We start from the raw sequence: 18780 nt of genomic DNA on the forward strand, positions 1-18780 counted from the left end.
CAATTTCCTCATTACCTTTTCTGGTTTGTGGTTGTAAACTAAGGCAAAATTAAAGGTTACTAGAAAAAAAAGTAGTTAACTCATCCTTGGTATGTAGAGAGAGAAGAGTAAGTGCTTTCAGCAAAATCTGAACTTGGAAAAACTGTTCTCAAAGGTTTGCTAATTGGTGTCTGACTAGGTAAGTAGTTCTACTCTAAATTCTGATAGCATTTTGATCATTATGTTTTAAATCTGAAACCCTTAGAATACTCATTTAAAACATTTATTGAGCAACTTTTATATGTAGTGTACAGAAGAACAATGAAAAGTGGTGTTTCATCTGAGGTGGCACAGGAAACCTGTAAGTAAATAAATGAAAAGCATTTGAGGGACTTAAAAATTTAAGTTTTTTTTCCTCCAAGAGTAAGGGTATCCAGTTTCATCACAGAAAATTAGAAAATAAGGTTTATTTGAACAGTTTGCTTTTATCATCTGTTCATTAAAGAAGGAATACTCTTTAATAGAGGAATAAAAGGCTCTCTGCAGTTGATGTGTTTATGAAATGTGTATTTTGGTGTTGGAAGCAGTGTTTAGATGAATCGTTTAATTAAGAAAGGCATTTCTCTTACAGTAAAACGTATGTATTCTTGCAAACCTCAAATGTTGCAAACATCCTATGTCCCAGGGAAAGTATGGATTAGATAGACCACTCATTATGCAGCTTTGTAACAGAGTACATAGAAGAACTGTTATGGTCTTAAAATTTTTAGCACAAATAACCTCTGGCATTTGTATTAAGCACCATAGCAATTCATTTGTTAGCCTTAAACTAGGACTCATGCTTCCTATTTTGGATTTTCCTCAAGGTCCTTGAGGACATCTGCTTTGGTAGAAACTAATTTTTAAAAATTAAATAATGAGCCAGGGTATAGTCACCTTCGTTAATTGTGTTTTGAGGCTCTGTGGTGGGGAGAGGCGGAGGTGGAAAGACGAAGTATCTTTGCAGGTTGTTCATTTGTTACTGGTACTTTTCACCAGATAACAATGTTGGAAAGCCTTAAAATTTTATCAAGAATGGGTCTTTAATTTGAGAAAACAGTTCCTTTCCCTTCCTCCAGAACATACGAGGAAAAGTCCCTCCGCACCACTGACATTTCTGTGCTCTACTGAGTGACAGGACTCCCTTTACCAGTTGCATATGAACTATTTCCTGTCAGCAGCATGTGGTAGTTGTACAGTCTATGCTTCAGTCGTTCAGATACAGTTTTTATTCCATTTTAAGGTATTTTTATATTTTAAAAAATCTATTAACTTTTTTAAAGTTTTTATAATGAGGATGCCATATATTTGAATTTTCAAAAACAGTTTGCAGTCTCAGTCTCTAATATTGTGGGCTGTAATACATGTATACTTGGGCTGTGGAACATTTGACTTAATTTTTTTAGAAAAATTTCTTTTAGGAAGTTATAGCTTTAAATATATTTGTATTTCTGCTATCAATTAAAATTATATGTGAGTTACTCTGATATCTTAAAGAATGAAAATAGTTATGTAATTTAGAAGAAAATTATCTTTTTTTAAAGACCGTATATGCTGCTGAGACCAGCTACTGAATTTTTATAGAGTAGTTACAAACTAATGCAAACATTTCTTAAGTTGTTATTTCTTTAAAACATTGAAAAGTGAACTTTGTTAGCTGTGGTTCTTTTGGTTAAAAAAAGTAAAATGCCTGTGTTCTATTTGCTCATACTTGCTAAGACTATCTTTGGAAGAGTATTCAAGAAACTGGCAACATTTACAGGGTGGGGTAGGAGGGAGGTCTTGAATTTTGAAGTATGTTCAAACCATAACTATTAGAAATAAATTAAACTTTAAAAAGATAAGTGAAAAGATGCTTTGGTGTACAGAACAGAGATTGATTTAGCCTGCCTAGTAGGAATCACCTGACTCCCACAATCAGCTTAGCATTGCAATCCTGTAATATCTTGGTGCAGTATACAGTCGGTTGTATGTAATGGCAGGGGCAGGCAAACAAAAAGGTAACCAAATAAAAATATTATGACTTTATCTGTTATAAGGAGTTAACTAATAGTATATGTGACTCTTCTAATTAAATTAGAAATTAAACTTACTATTGATTAACTGCTGGATTTTTTTCCCTGTAATTTTGATAAAATCATTTATAAATCTTGCTGCTTCTTTTGGTTTGCTTTTAGTTGATGCTGATGAAATTAAAAGGCTAGGGAAGAGATTTAAGAAGCTTGATTTGGACAATTCGGGTTCTTTGAGTGTGGAAGAGTTCATGTCTCTGCCTGAGTTACAACAGAATCCTTTAGTACAGCGAGTAATAGATATATTTGACACAGATGGGAATGGAGAAGTAGACTTTAAAGGTAAGAAAGTAGTTTAAGTTAAACAAGTTATGTAATCTATGACTTATTTTACAGTTTTTTGTATGCAAACGTCTGACAAATTTTTTTAAAAATGTGTGATTATATAATTGTTAAATTCTCAATCTGTGGTATATGAACCTTAATATGAACTAAGATCTTTTACTTTTTCATAAGTGATGAAATTGTCCTTTAAGGTAAGCTAAAAAAAAAAATTTAGTATTTCCTTTGTTTTTAGAAAACTAGTCTTCTAGGGAAACAGAGTATTAGAACTACATTTTTATTTATATTTTTAAAAGATTTTATTTATTTATTTGACACGAGTGAGAGAGCACAAGCAGGGGAAGTGGGAGAGGGAGAAAGTAGGCTCCCCACTGAGCTGGGAGCCTGACATGGGACTCTATCCCAGGACTCTCGGAGCATGACCTGAGCTGAATGCAGATGCTTAACTGCTGAGACACCCAGGTGCCCCAGAACTACATTTTTAGAAGCCTTTTTTTTTTTTCTTTAAAGAATGAGACTTATACTAACCAATATAAAATTGCGGTGTAGTAATTAGGATGTGAGCATTATAAAAAGGATTGTTTAATCTAAATTTTTATGTAAAATGATAGTACTTTTGCTAATATTACTGTGGTACAAAGTTTTATATTTGATTACATGATTTGTCATCAACAGATGTTATTTTCATTCCAGGAACTGAATTTTAAGTGAAGGGGGATCTAAAGCTGATTTTATGACTTAAATGTGTAGCAGGCAGTGAGGAAAAAACGATCATTTTCACAAGACTTTATTTAAATGGGTCTGAATTTTGGAACCAGAAATGCAAAATTATTTTTGTTCTGGCAAACAATGTATAATCAGGGTGCTTGGCTGCTCAATCAGAAGAACACGAGATTCTTGATCTTGGTATCATGAGTTCGAGCCCCAGGTTGGGTATAGAGATTACTTAAAACAATTTAAAAAACCCAAAACAATACATAATCTTTTTATAATACTTTCTTCTTCTTTAAAGATTTTTAAGTAATCCCTACACTCGAGTCAGATGTGCTGCCTACATATTGAGCCAGCCAGGTGCCCCATGATCTTTTTATGTTTTTATTTTTTTTATATATTTATTTTTTTAAAAAATTTTATTTATTTATTTGAGAGGGACAATGAGAGAGAGCACAAGAGGTGAGAAGGTCAGAGGGAGAAGCAGACTCCCCATGGAGTTGGGAGCCCAATGTGGGACTTGATCCCGGGACTCTGGGATTGTGACCTGAGCTGAAGGCAGTTGCTTAACCAACTGAGCTACCCAGGCACCCTTTATGTTTTTATTTTTTAAAGGTTTTATTTATTTGCTTTGAGAGAGGAAAAAAGAGAGCACAGAGGGAGAGGGAGAAATAGACTCCCCACTGAGCAGAGAACCCAACACGGCTTGATATATTTTTTAAAAGCCCCCCTTTTATAGTTACATCCTCCCAAAAAGAGTTAAATAGCTTAAAGAATGTTTTTTCCCTTAGTGATAAGCTCAGTGTTACTTAATATTGTTCAAATTGATTTGACCTTTAGAGAACTCCCAAGTTCAGATTTAAAAAAAAAATACATAGAACCTTGTTGAAGTTTCAGATTTGGCATTTCCAGTTTAAAACACTGCTTAGTAGTAATTTTTTTTTTTTTTTTTTGCAAGGAAACATGTTCTTGTGGATATGTGAATTTGTGTGTGTGGGGTATATATATTTTTATATTAAAAATTGATTTTTAAACATTTCTTATTCAGAATTCATTGAGGGAGTCTCTCAGTTCAGTGTCAAAGGAGATAAGGAACAGAAGTTGAGGTGTAAGTATTTTTCTTCACTGAGTTCATTCTCCCTCTTATGCCACTACTACCCTATACTACATTACAATCTTTTAAGATATTCGAAAAGATGTCTTTTATTCTAGATGCTTAATATATATAACAGCAATTTTATATTCTGCAGAAAGTCCTTTTAGGACATTTACAACTAGTATTTTTAAAAACAGTGTCATTGTTGCTTTTTAGTTGGATAGAAACACCAATTTCCTTCTGAAAACAGCTACATAAACTATGTGTCTTGGATAAGACTTTTTGATCCAAGTTTGAAAAAATGTTCTAATTTAATTAGGTAAGCTTCATTTATACGCCTATTTAGCCAGAAGTCCATTATTTTGGTTTTATATAGCCAGCCTCTATTACAGTAAACATCTGATACCTTTTTAAGGTATCTTAACTAGAGAGATGTTTTACTCAATAACAGTTCTTAGAGGCGTAGGACATATGCAGACATCCTTTGTAAATGAACTCAGTATAAATGAGAATAATAGTAATAGCAACTGCTATCATTTATTGAGCTTTTGCCATGTTTCAGACACTGTTCTAAGCAATTCATATGTATTATTTGTCATCATAAAGTACTCTAAAGAACCTGGTACGGTGGAACTGTTATTATTCCCTATTTTATGTATAGAAACTGAAGGTTAGCAAAGCTAAGTAACTTAACCCTCAGGTACGCTAATTGGCCAAGCACTCTTGACTCCAAAGCTCATATTCTTTTTTTTTTTTTTTTTTTTTTTTTAAAGATTGTATTTATTTGACAGATCACAAGTGGGCATAGAAGCAGGCAGAGAAGGGGTGGGGAGCAGGCTCCCTGCTGAGCAGAGAGCCCCGTTCTGGGCTCGATCCCAGGACCCTGGGATCATGACCTGAGCCGAAGGCAGAGGCTTTAACCCACTGAGCCACCCAGGTGCCCCACCAAAGCCCATACTCTTACCCAACTGTGTTTAACTGCTCCTAGAGGCAGGATCAAATGTGGGAAGGAGCTATCATCATAGTTCTAATTCTAGATATTTGAATGCTTACTTTTTTCCTTCCTAATTAAAGTATTTACTTGTGGTTGCCTTATAATTGTCATTAATTTTCCTTACTCTCTTTTTTTTTAGTTGCTTTCCGTATCTATGACATGGATAAAGATGGCTATATTTCCAATGGGGAACTCTTCCAGGTGCTGAAAATGATGGTGGGGAACAATCTGAAAGATACACAGTTACAGCAAATTGTAGACAAAACCATAATAAATGCAGATAAGGATGGAGATGGAAGAATATCCTTTGAAGAATTCTGTGCCGTAAGTACAAAAGAGCTGGTTCTTCCAATAGTTGGGTTTTAAAAACTTAACAAAATTACTTACTAGAGAATTCCTTATACATTTTTGCCCTAGAAATTGATATATTTGATTTTGTTAATGGCCCTTGTTCCTTGTGATTGTTAATAACAATTATTATTATTAGGAATTCATATTCTCAGTGATTATCTGATAATACCATAAGAATGGTACTAATAACTTATTGTTGGTACTCCCTCAAATTATAACCAGGGTGTATTCTTAAGGTTTATTTAAAAATAAATATGTTTGAAAACCTTGTGGAAGGTATGTATGTGTTGATGAGTTTCAGCTAGGCATCTGGAAGGTTAGCTTCATGAGGACAATAGAAATGGAGTCTACATGGATTTTAGACTCATCAGTGAGGCAGTGTAAACGGTGATTCTACCCCTCCCTGCTCCCAAGCTATTGCTGGCTGGTTCTTTGTGTGGTAGGGTAAGGGCCCACAGTTATGGGGAGTCCTAAGAAAACTAATGCGAGGTAGAAACTGGGGCCACAGTTTACCTTCCAGTTCATTGCCTTTCTTCAGTATGTCTAGGGTTTTGCCACCACTCACCGCTTCCAAACAGCAACACAACCATTCATCTTCTTTCACTATTTTGCCCCTAAAGCAAAGATACTAGCCTTTTGATATATTATAAGGAGTTTTAACTGTAAGCTAGAGACTCCAGAAGGCAAGGCAGAGATAACAAAAACGTTCTGAAATTTTTCAGTTACTATTGGAGGCTTCTATAGGAAGATTTCCCTTCTCCTTTTCATTTTTTATTTAAATCATAAAAAGAAAAACAAACTGGTTGTGTGTCATGTAAGGACTGAAGTTGCAATTTTGGCATTTAAGAAGTTCATATTATCCTTTAAGTATCTTCTTTCATCTCAAAGGGGTGCTGTCTGCATACTGTTTGAAAAAGTAGGGTGGTACTCTAAAGAACAGATGGGGTCTTTTTGGAAGAGAGTTAAGCTTGAGTAGGAGGGGGAGGAGTCCAAGATTGTGGAGGTGTAGGAGACCTTAGTATTGGCTGGTCCCAGGAATTGAGCTAGATAGTTAGTTATAAAATCATTCTGAACACCTGTGAACTCAGCCAGAGATCTAAGAAAAGAATTGCTGCAATTCTACAAATAGAAAAGTGACCACTTTCTGCAAGAATGACAAGACAGAAAAACTCACCTCAAAAAAGAGAACAGGAAGCAGATCCTTGACTGCCAGGGATCTGATCAACAAAATAGATACCAGAACTAGAGCTCAGAATAACAATTATAAAGATACTAGCTGGGCTTGAAAAAAAAGCATAGAAGGCACTAAAGCATCCCTTTCTGAAATAAAAGAACTAAAATTTAATAAGTCAAAATTAAAAGAGGCTATTAATGAGATACAATAAAAAATGGAGGCTCTAACTGTTGGTATAAATGAGGTAGAAGAGAGAATTAGTGACAGAGAAGACAAAATGATGGAGAATAAAGAAGCTGAGAAAAGGAGATAAACTACTGGATCATGAGGGGAGAAATTGAGAGATAAGTGATACCATAAAGTGAAAAAATATTAGAATATTTGGGATCCCAGAAGAAGAGGGAAAAGATGTGGGTGGGAGGGGCAGTGGTATATTGGAGTAAAAACTGACCCAATCACAGGAAAGAAACAGGCATTTAAGTCCGGGAGGCATAGAGAACCCTCCTCAAAATCAATAAAAATTGATCATCAGCCAGACATATAATAGTGAAACTTGCGAATCTCAGAGAGAAAATTCTGAAAGCAGCTCCAGAACAAGAGGTCTTTAACCCTGTAGGTTATATATATAACTATATATAAGCTAACCTTATATATAAAATATAAGCAAAATATAAGCTGAAGAATAATAAGCTAATATAATAATCTTAAATATAAAATATAAGCTAACCTGTATTAGATTGGCAGCCAACCTAACCACAGAGACCTGGCAGGCCAGAAAGGACTGGCATGATACATTCAGGGTACTAAATGAGAAAAATATGCAGCCAAGAATTTGACTTCATCCAGCTAGGATGTCATTCAGAATAGAAGGAGAGAGATAAAGCTTCCAGGACAAACAAACTAGAAGAATTTGTGATCACTAAACCAGCCTGCAAGAAATATTAAAGGTGATCCTTTAAGCAAAGAGAAAGACCAAAAGTAATAAAGACCAGAAACGAACAGAGACAACCCACAGAAACAGTGACTTCATAGGTATTACAGTGGCACTAAATTCATATCTTTCAGTAGTTGCTCTGACTGTAAACGGGTAAATGCCATAATCAAAAGATAATTAGGGTATCAGGTTGGATAAAAAAGCAAGACCCATTGATACTCTGTCTGCAAGGGACTCATTTAAGACCCAAAGACACCTCCAGATTTAAAGTGAGGGGGTGGAAAACAATTTACCATGCTAATAGACATCCAAAGAAAGCTGGGGTGGCAATCCTTATATCAGATAAACTAGATTTTAAGCCAAAGACTGTAATAGATGAGAAATGACACGTATTATAATTAAAGGGTCTATCCAACAGGAAGATCTAACAATTGTAAATATTTATGGCCCTAACATTGGAGCAGCCAATTACATAAACCAGTTAATAACAAAATTAAAGAAACACATTGATAATAATACAATAATAGTAGGGGATGTTAACACCCTATTCACTGCAATGAAGAGATCGTTGAAGCAGATCAACAAGGAAATAAGGGCTTTGAATAACACACTGAACCAGATGGACTTCACAGATAATATTCAGAGCATTCCATCCTAAAGCAACAGAAATACACATTCTTCTTGAGTGCTGCATAGGGAACATTCTCCAGATTAGATCACATGCTGGGTCACAAATCAGGTCTCAACCCGTACCAAAAAACTGGGATCATTCCCTGCATGTTTTCAGATCGCAGTACTTTGAAACTTGAACTTAATCACAAGAACATTTGGAAGAAACTCAGATACATGGAGGCTAAAGAGTATCCTACTAAAGACTGAATGGATCAACCAGGAAATTAAAGAATTTTAAAAATTCATGGAAACAAAACAAAACACAGCTGCTCAGAACCTTTGGGATGCAGCAAAGGCAGTCCTAAGAAGGAAGTATATAGCAATAAAAACCTTCAGGAAACAAGAAAGTTCTCAAATATACAACCTAACCATACACCTAAAGGAGCTGGAGAAAGAACTGGAAAGAAAGCTTAAATCCAGCAGGAGAAGAGACTTAATAAAGATCAGAGCAGAAATCAATGAAATAGAAACCAAAAGAACAGTAGAACAGGTCAATGTAACTAGGAGCTGGTCCTTGGAGACAATTAATAAGACTGATAACCCCCTGGCCAGACTTACCAGAAAAAAAAAAGACCCAAATAAAGTCATGAATGAAAGAGGAGAGATCACAGCCAACACCAAAGAAATACAACTGTAAGATCATATTATGAGCAACTATATGCCAGCAAATTGGACAATCTGGAAGAAATGGATGCATTTCTAGAGATGTACAAACTACAAAAACTGAAAGAGGAAGAAATAGAAAACCTGAACAGATCCATAACCACCAAGGAAATTGAAGCAGTCATCAAGTATCTCCCAACAAACAAGGGTCCAGGGCCAGAGCTTCCCAGGGGAATTCTACCAAACATTTAAAGAATTAATACCTATTCCTCTGAAGCTGTTTTCAAAAAAAAAAAAATGGAAGGAAAATTTCCAAACTCTATGATGCCAGCATTACCTTGATCCCCAAACCAGACGGATCCCACCAAAAAGGAGAATTAAAGACTAATATTTCTGATGAACATGGATGCAAAAATTCTCACCAAGATACTAGCCAATAGGATCCAATAGTACATTAAAAAGACTATTCACCACGACCAAGTGGGATTTATTCCTGGGCTGCAAGGGTGGTTCAACATTTGCAGATCAATCAACATGATACACTACGTTAATAAAAGAAAGGACAAGAACCATATGGATCCTCTCAATAGATGCAGAAAAAGCATTTGACAAAGTACAGCATCCTTTCTTGATTAAAACTCTTCACAATGTAGGGACAGAGGATACATACCTCAGTATCATAAAAGCCATCTATGAGAAGCCCACAGCGAATATCAGTCTCAGTGGGGAAAAACAGAGCCTTTTCCCTAAAGTCAAGAACATGACAGGGATGTCTACTCTAACCACTATTGTTCAACACAGTATTAGAAGTTCTAGCCTAGCAATCAGACATCAAAAAGAAATAAAAGGCATCTGAATTGGTAAAGAAGTCATCAAACTCACTCTTCACAGATGACATGATACTATATGCAGAAAACCCAAAAGACTCCACCCCCCAAATTGCTAGAACTCATATAAATATGAGTTCAGCAAAGTGGCAGGATATCAAATCCGTGCATAGAAATCAGTTGCCTTTCTATATACTAACAATGAGACAGAAGAAAGAGAAATTCAGGAGTTGATTCCATTTACAATTGCACCAAAAACCATAAGGTACCTAGGAATAAATCTAACCAAATAAGCAAAGGAAACTATAGAACACTCATGAAAGAAATTGAGGAAGACACAAAGAAATGGAAAAACATTCCATGCTCATGGTTTGGAAGGATAAATATTGCTAAAATGTTTATGCTCCCTAGAGCAATCTATACATTCAGTGCACTCCCTATCAAAATATCACCAACTTTTTTCACAGAGCTGGAACAAATGATCCTAAAATTTGTATGGAACTAAAAAAGACCCTGAATAACCAGAGGAATGTTGAAAAAGAAAAGCCAAGCTGATGGCATCACAATTCTGGACTTCAGACTCTGTTATAAAGCTGTAATCAAGAGAGTAGGGTACTGGCACAGAAATGGACACATACATCAGTGGAACAGGAGAGAGGCTCCAGAAATGGTCCCTCAACTGTATGGTCAAATAATCTTTGACAAAGCAGGAAAGAATGTCCAATGGAAAAAAGTCTCTTCAACAAATGGTGTTGGGAAAATTGGACAGCCACATGCAGAAAAATGAAACTGGACCATTTCCTTACACCATACACAAAAATAGATACAAAATGGATGAAAGACCTTAATGTGAGACAGGGATCCATCAAAATCCTTGAGGGGAACACATGCAGCAATCTCTTTGACCTCAGCCCCGGCATCATCTTGCTAGACATGTCTACAAAGGCAAGAGACTGTTGGGATTTCATCAAGATAAAAAGCTTCCGCACAGCAAAGGAAACAGTCAACAAAACCAAAAGACAGCCAAAGACTGGGAGAAGATATTTGCCAATGTCTGAATCAGATAAAGGGCTAGTATCTAAAATCAATAAAGAACTTATCAAACTCAACACCCAAAGAACAAATAATCCAACCAAGAAATGAGCAGAAGACATGAACAGACATTTCTGCAAAGAAGACATCCAAATGGCCAACAGACACATGAAAAATGTTCAGTGTCACTTGGCATCAGGGAAATACAAATCAAAACCACAATGAGATACCACCTCACACCGGTCAGAATGACTAAAATTAATAAGTTAGAAATCAACAGATGTTGGTGCGGATGCTGAGAAAGGAGAACTCTCTTACATTGTTGGTGGGAATGCAAGCTGGTGCAACCACTCTAGAGAACAGTATGGAGGTTCCTCAAAAAGCTGAAAATAGAACTACTCTATGATCCAGCAATTGCACTAATAGGTATTTACCCCAGAGATACAAATGTAGTGATCCAAAGGGTCCCCTGTACACCAGTGTTTATAGCAGCAGTGTCCACAATAGCTAAACTATGGGAAGAGCCCAGATGTCCATTGACTGATGAATGGATAAAGATGTGTAATACACATAGAATACAATACTACTCAGTCATCAAAATAATTGAAATCTTGCCATTTGCAATGACGTGGATTAAACTAGAGGGTATTATGCTAAGTGAAAGTCAGAGAAAGAATTATATGATCTCACGCATACGTGGAATTTAAGAAACAAAACAGAGAGCATGGGGAAGGGAGGGAAAGATAGACAAATCAGAGAGGGAGACAAACCCTTAAGAGACTCTTAATCATAGGAAACTACTGGAGGGGAGAAGGTGGGGGGAATGAGGTAACTGGGTGATGGACATTAAGGAGGGCACGTGATGTAATGAGCACTGGGTATTATAAAAGACTGATGAATCACTGACCTGTACCTGTGAAATGAATCATGTATGTTAGTTAATTGAATTTAAGTAAAAAATAAATTAGAAGAAAAAAAGGAAGAGAGTTAAGTGTGAGATTTGGGACTTTGAACTGTTGCCTGGTGGTACTGGTACAAGGGTTTGTCATCTGTCTCTTCATTGCCAAAGATCACAGAATGACTTGTGTCAGAGTGAGTGTGACATGAGACCAGGCTGGTAGTGGCAGCACAGATAGTACCCAGCTTTTAAAAGAAGGAAAGGGGCGCCTGGGTGGCTCAGTGGGTTGAGGCCTCTGCCTTCGGCTCAGGTCATGATCTCAGGGTCCTGGGATCGAGCCCCGCATTGGGCTCTCTGCTCGGCAGGGAGCCTGCTTCCTCCCCTCTATCTGCCTGCCTCTCTGCCTAGTTGTGATTTCTATCAAATAAATAAAATATTTAAAAAAATAAATAAAAGAAGGAAAGAAGAAATCCTAAGCCTTGAGGGAACAAATAAAAATGGAAAACTCTTGCCCAGTGATGTGGAAGAGATGTATAGAGACGAAGACTCATTTATATTTAGTAAATACAAGATGTAAATTAAAATTATATATAAATCAGTAGTCAGTGGAAGGAAATTAAAATACATCTTTAGGTATAGAAATGATGCTAAAGACATAAGCTGCGCTTTGATTTCATTTCTGGTATTTATGATAAATTCCTTTTGTATTTTTGAGGAGCATAGTTTAGGAGTGTAGAAAAGTTTTTGTGTTTAAACCAACTTTACTGAACATCTCTCAAGCCCATAACTTTGGCTTCATTGAGTCCTTTTTAATTCTGGTTTCTCAAGTTACAGCAATGAAAGAGATGGGACATTACTTTAAGAGATCACTTATGCTTGTTTGCTTCTTTAAAATTTTCAGAATAGTTAACATATACAGATAAAATAGAAATGATTAGCGACAGGATTAAAGTTGGGGTTGACCTGAACATGCATACAATTGACTTTTGAACAACACAGGTTTAATCTGTACATGCCCACTTATGTGCAGGGTTTTTTTTGTTTGTTTTTATTTTTGGTAAAGTACATATTTTTTGTCTTGTGATTTTAATGTTTCTCTAGCTTACTTCATTGTAATATAGTATGTAATGCATATACCATACAAAATGTTTTGTTTATGTTAATAGCTAGGCTTTCAGTTAACGGTAGGGTATTAATAGTTAAGCTTTGGGAGAGTCAGAAGTTACACATGGATTTTTGACTGCGTAGGGGGGTTGGTATCCCTAAGCCCTGTGCTGTTTAAGGGTGAACTGTATTTACTTTTGCTTGCTCTCCAAACTCTGGTGAAACTAAAAAGTTTAAAGGTTTATGAACCCACACGACAAGACAGTAGGGAGGATAACAACTAGATTGAACAGCTTGTAAGTCAGTATGCTGACTTAACAGGAGAAAAAAATGAATTCTAAGCTATCAGCCCGGAAAGCTGAGAAGCAGCTTGATTTATAATGCAGAATCCCTGAAAGGCTCAGAAACTGGTGGCTCAGGGTAAGTGAAAGTGGGGATGAAGGTGAAGCTAAAAACAGAATGGCTTAGTCTAAGAGGCATTTAGCTCAGTAGATCTCCTTTCCTGCTCTTCAGACTCTCCTGCCCTGCAGTGGGAGATCGCAGAGGGTGAAGTCTGTAGGCTGGGAAATGGGAGGCATAGATTGGGGGGTGAGGGTTGGGAGTAGTGGGAAGGGAGAGTAAGTAAAGAGAAGCACATTTCCATTTTGATACCTCTGAAACAAAAATCTGTCATTCTCAGGCATATAATATACTGAATCCTTAAAACTTAGATAATATATGAGAGTTCTTGGAAATTTAAATTTAGAGATCCATTGCAGGAAGTCTAACACCTGAATGCTAGGATTTCCAGAGAGAAAATGGAGGGAAGGAAGTCACTAAAAATGAATCAAAAGTAATGAACCAGAAATATTGTTTCCTGACTGAAAGGATTACTGAGTATCTAGCATAGTATATAAAAATACTCTGGGTCAGGGCGCCTGGGTGGCTCAGTGGGTTAAAGCCTCTGCCTTTGGCTCGGGTCATGATCCCAGAGCCCTGGGATGGAGCCCCACATCGGGCTCTCTGCTCAGCGGGGAGCCTGCTTCCTCCTCTCTCTGCCTGCCTCTCTGCCTACTTGTGATCTCTGTCAAATAAATAAATAAAATCTTGAAAAAAAATTTTTTTAATTAAAAAATACACTGGGGCTAGCACAATGTCATGGAATTTTAAAAGGGGAAACAGAGATGGCGATCCAACTTCCAAAGACCAGGGATAGAAGGGTGGTGGGGAGGGGCTTTATACAAAGACTCAAAAATCATCAGGACAGCAGACTTCTCAGCAGCATAGTAGGAACTAGAAGACAGTGGAGCACTGCCTTTGCAATTCCAAGGGACAGTTATTTCCGAACTAGAATTCTCTACAAACTCAACTGGATGGAAGAATGAAGACATTTTCTAGTATTGCAAGGCTTCCCTTTTTGGGAAACTACTAGAAGATGTGCTCCCACTATAATAAGGTTGTAAATAAAAAATGATAATGAGGGGTCTAGGAAGCAGAGGTCCAACATGAGATAAGGAAATTTCCGGGATGGTGAAGCAAGGTCCAGAGATGACAGGCCTGGATTGCAGCAGGTGCGAAAGCTCTGGGAATAATTTCAAGAAAATAAAATTGATAGAATTACATCATCTATTTGAACATACTTAGAACAAAAGTTTGAGACTGAATTAATGAAATACATAAAATACCAGCAAAGAAGATAATTATTAACTGTAGCAGAACAGATGTGCAGTATGCAGTTCTGTTTTGCTGTAAATAGTATTTTATATAGTTATAATTAAAATGCTGAATATGCCTAATCAAAATGAAGCTGGAACTACTGGAAGGGTGTGGTGTGGGAAATATCTGGGGTAGGAGATAGATGGGAGGGATGTGTGTATGTGAGAGCTAAATCTTCCTCTTGTGTGGTGGGAAATCAGTGGATAATGCCTACAGCTTTAAACTGAAGAGAAGGCAATGTTGGAATGTTATTCAGAGACCTGTAGGGAAATACTGAATATTAGTTGAAAAGTCTAAATGATCATCTCTGTGTAAAAGGACACAGAGAATGAGGGCAGCATAGCACCCCGATGTTTTCATAGCAGAAGTTGTAGCACCAATTGGCTGTTCAAGCTTTATTTTTCAAATAAACTTTTAAAGTAAGTTTAAACTGAAAAATAATACAGATGCAGTTACACCCAACAACATGGGTTAGCAAAAACGTATTCGGTGAAGCAAGTCAGGCACGAAAAAGATCTCAAACTAATCCAGGTTGTTAGAGTCACAGTAGTGGCTCCCTCTGTGTGAGTGGTAGGGCAGGAGGAGGGAGATGGCTGGAAGGCAGGCCACAGAAGAGTCCTGGTGACAGTCTGGGTGCTAGTTACTTGGGTGATTACTCTGGGAAAATTCAATAAGCTGTGAACATTTATGACTTACCTACTTTCTTTAGGTAGACTGTACTTAGACTATCCTCCAAATATAGGTAATTACACTTGTAGATTACCATGTCCTTATTCACGGAGTGTCTGTAACAACTCAACACATCTTCAAGCCCATGGGAAAATAATGTGCAGAAAAGTTTACTCATTTGGTACCTTTTACTACCTTCTAGAATAGACTGACAATTAAGCCCATATTTGGATTTTGTGGACAAATTTTTATGCGGACCTCTGGTTATTACTTGATATTAAACTTTATATAAAAGCAGGGGTTGGCAAATAGAGTGGGTCAGATCCTTCCCATGGCCTGTATTGTGTGTCTTTTTGAGCTTAGAACAGTTTACATTTTTAAAGTGTTAAAGTGAGAGAAAGGGGCACCTGTGGGGGCTCAGTCAGTTCAGCATCTGCCTTTGGCTCAGGTCATGATCTCTGGGTCCTGGGATAGAGCCCTTGCTCGGCAGGGAGTCTGCTTCTCCTCTTCCCTTTGCACCTCCTCCTGCTCGAGTTCTCTCTGTAATAAAATCTTTTAAAAAACAAAAAAAGTGGGAGAAGGAAATGCAAGAGAAATTACATGTGGCCTACAAATAACCTCAAATAACCTCCGGCCCTTTTAAGTTTGCCAACCGTTGTCCTAGAACACAAGAAAATGCCTATTATCCTGGGAGAAAGAAGCCATGAAAATTCTAACTAGAGGTAGGTAGTACAGGTTTAAAAACAAAAACAATCAAAAAAGCCAATTTCTGAGAATAAAGTGTAGTGTATTTTTTAAATTTTAATTTTGGTTCAGGTGGTTAGACTAGTAAAAAGGAGTTTTCAGACATGGTTAAGATTTGTTCCTATCTGTTGCAGGTTGTAGGTGGCCTAGATATCCACAAAAAGATGGTGGTAGATGTGTGACTCTTTTTAAAAGAGTACCTCCCAACACTTTTGCTTTCTTCTCCATCTCTGAAGATCTGCTCAAGACGTCCAGCAATGCTCTCTGTGTATTTAAATGGAAGTATTTTTCTCTGTGAAGCCACATTTTCCAACACGAGCCTCATGAAGCCAACTAAGTGTTATTGAACTCTTACTCTCTCAATAACTCAGTGTAGCACTTTAAAGTCTGAAGGACAGCAGCATAAAAAGAGCATATCAATGTGGTGAAGAAAGGGAAGGGGTTGGCTTTTTAATTTATTTTTCTTCATCTTTTATAATGAGAAAGTATCTATATATACATATGTAAATATTTATATATAGATATATGTAGCTTTCTATATGTGTAGTAGGTTGGCTTTAATTTAATCTACTTGATTCAGAAACAAAATGATAGAGTACAAAAGTGCCAAGCAGAACATAAAATATCCTTACTTTTATTTCACACAGTTTTATATATAGATAGAAAATTGTACAATTTGAGCCGGGTGTTAGGCCAGCTATTTTCCTTTTCCTGTGCTTTCTCCTTTGAGAGATTGACAAAGCATTTGTTAACGTCCTATTATTTACCTGAATTACATTTTTGTAACAAAGGAGTTTGTAATTTTATTTATACCTATGAAGATCTTTCCAGGGACTACGTCTCATTGCTGAGCAGCTTTTACTACATCCCTGCTTGAGGAGAAAGTGTAGAGCAGTGCTCCTGCCAAGAGCTCATTCTTGTGTTCATATAGTCACTGCACAGAGCTTGTGGCTGCTTCGTTGTTATTTCTTAACTAGGAGCCATTACATTTAGTGTCCCTGAATCAACGTAAGTTATCAGTTGTGGAAAGGCCAGAAGCCATCTGAGGCAATCACGATTTTCCTTAGATATTTCTTAATAATACTTGATGGAATCACATAACTGAAGATATCCATTCGTTTCAGTATGTGGGTAAACAGTTTGTCATTAAACTTACCTTTGAACCGTAAATTTCCCTTGTTTCAAAAGACTTGCAGCTCATCTAAAAATTGGTGATACTTAATGTGCATGTGTGTATCTGACCGCCCACATATATTTGTGACTTAAATGGAAGAAGTCTAATTTTGATGCCATAGAAGAGCAAAATTTTATCTAAATTTATACCTTTTGAATGTCTTTACCACAAGGCATAGAGAGTGCATGATGGTTTTCTTTCTTGATTTGCCCATATTTGTGATGGATGCTAACTTACTAAATGTGTGATATAAAAGTAGCCTATCATGTTCCACCACTTGCTATTATCCCTTCCCTTTTCTGCAAAGGTACTATTGGCTGGAAGAAAACGTTTTGGTTAGCTTTCTAGGAAAGTAGTCTTCCCCTGTATAGTTTTTCTAGAAAAACGGTTTTATAATCGTAAGTAGAAAAGGGCAGGTTGAATCAAGGTAAACGAATCTGAAATTGGGCACACCTGCCTGCCATCGCTGTTCCTTCAACTGAGTGCTGCACATCATGGGCTCTGTCTGTGAGAGAAAAATCCCGGTGCTTGGTGTCCTTGCATGACATGGAGTTTTGCATGTAGATCAATTTAAAATGTACCTCTTGTTTACATAATTTGCATAATTTTAAAAGATAATGTTGCCAAACTTTGGAAATGTTAATGTTCAAACTGAAAATCTCCACTACATGTAACTTTCTTCCTCTGGATCAGTACGTGGCTTATAATCCCAGCCAGTGGTTTGATCTGTTCCAGTGTCAACTGCCATGTGCTCTGCTTCAAGGGGGAACTAGTCTTTTGTGAATTTTTTGTACATAAGTATTTGTTACAAATATTTTAGCAAATGCTTTCTATTTCTCTTGCTTGTGCATATCTTGGCTGGCGTTACAGAAAAACAGTGCAAGCATTATTTCCTTACTGGGGAACGAGGGTTTTTTTTTTCCTTTCCTTTCCTTTTTTTTTTTTTTTTTTTTTTTGGTGTGGGGGGGGGAGGGGTTTATGTTGAATGTTTAGTTTTTCTTCTGCATGAAATGTCATGTTGTGGGATCTTTAGAAAACTTCATACTGTATGAATAAGAAAATAAAATATTTGAAAGTTGCCTGTGTCTGTTCATAATTGTCTTTGCTGGGCTTCCACAGCCATGAGATAGTATTTTTTTCCTATGAGGTAGTCTTTTTTCCCTTCTTTTGGATTTAAAAAAAAAACCCTGATAAATTGATGTTTGATATTTGACTATAAGCCATAAGTAAAGATAGATCTGCTTTACCACTGGTTAAAAACACAAATCATTACAACCTACAAAGCCCTAACTCATTGCTTTACTACTCACTCTTCCTCTGCTTCCCACTGCCTTTGCCTCCTGTGGTTCCTGGAGTTTGGGGCCTGCTGCTGCTGCAGGCCTTTGTACTGTCTCCCCCACCAGAGACCTCATAGCTAATGCCACCAGGTCTGTTCAGGTGTGTCCTGGCCATCCCATGTAAACATATCCCTACACCTGCGTCTCCTTTATCTCCACTCTACTTCCTCCAGAGCATTTTTCTCTCTGCTGACAGAATTTAGGTATTTTTGCACATTTGTCTTCCTTGGTTATTGAAATAAAATGAAAAGTCCCCAAGAGCAGTGATTTTTTTTCTGCCCCTTGTCCACCAACAGCCTCAACTGTCCAGAATTCTACCTACCTCTTAGTGTTTGCTAAGATTAAATACTTTAAAGATTAATACTTAAATACTTACCAAATGAATATTTGAAT

At 36.9% G+C, this 18780-nt stretch overlaps 1 protein-coding gene across 1 annotated transcript in view; it reads left to right on the forward strand.

Annotated features, from left to right (window-relative positions):
- WDR92 (WD repeat domain 92) overlaps positions 1-18780 on the forward strand; it is a 100233-nt gene that overhangs the window by 48941 nt on the left and 32512 nt on the right. The window contains 4 exon segments of the mRNA XM_032873756.1: positions 2196-2372; positions 4132-4191; positions 5313-5497; positions 7297-7298. Coding sequence (XP_032729647.1) covers positions 2196-2372; positions 4132-4191; positions 5313-5497; positions 7297-7298 — 424 coding nt within the window.

This window comes from Lontra canadensis, unplaced genomic scaffold (genome assembly GCF_010015895.1).
Source record: "Lontra canadensis isolate GAN:19392208 unplaced genomic scaffold, GSC_riverotter_1.0 scaffold50, whole genome shotgun sequence".
Classification (NCBI taxonomy): Eukaryota; Metazoa; Chordata; class Mammalia; order Carnivora; family Mustelidae; genus Lontra; species Lontra canadensis.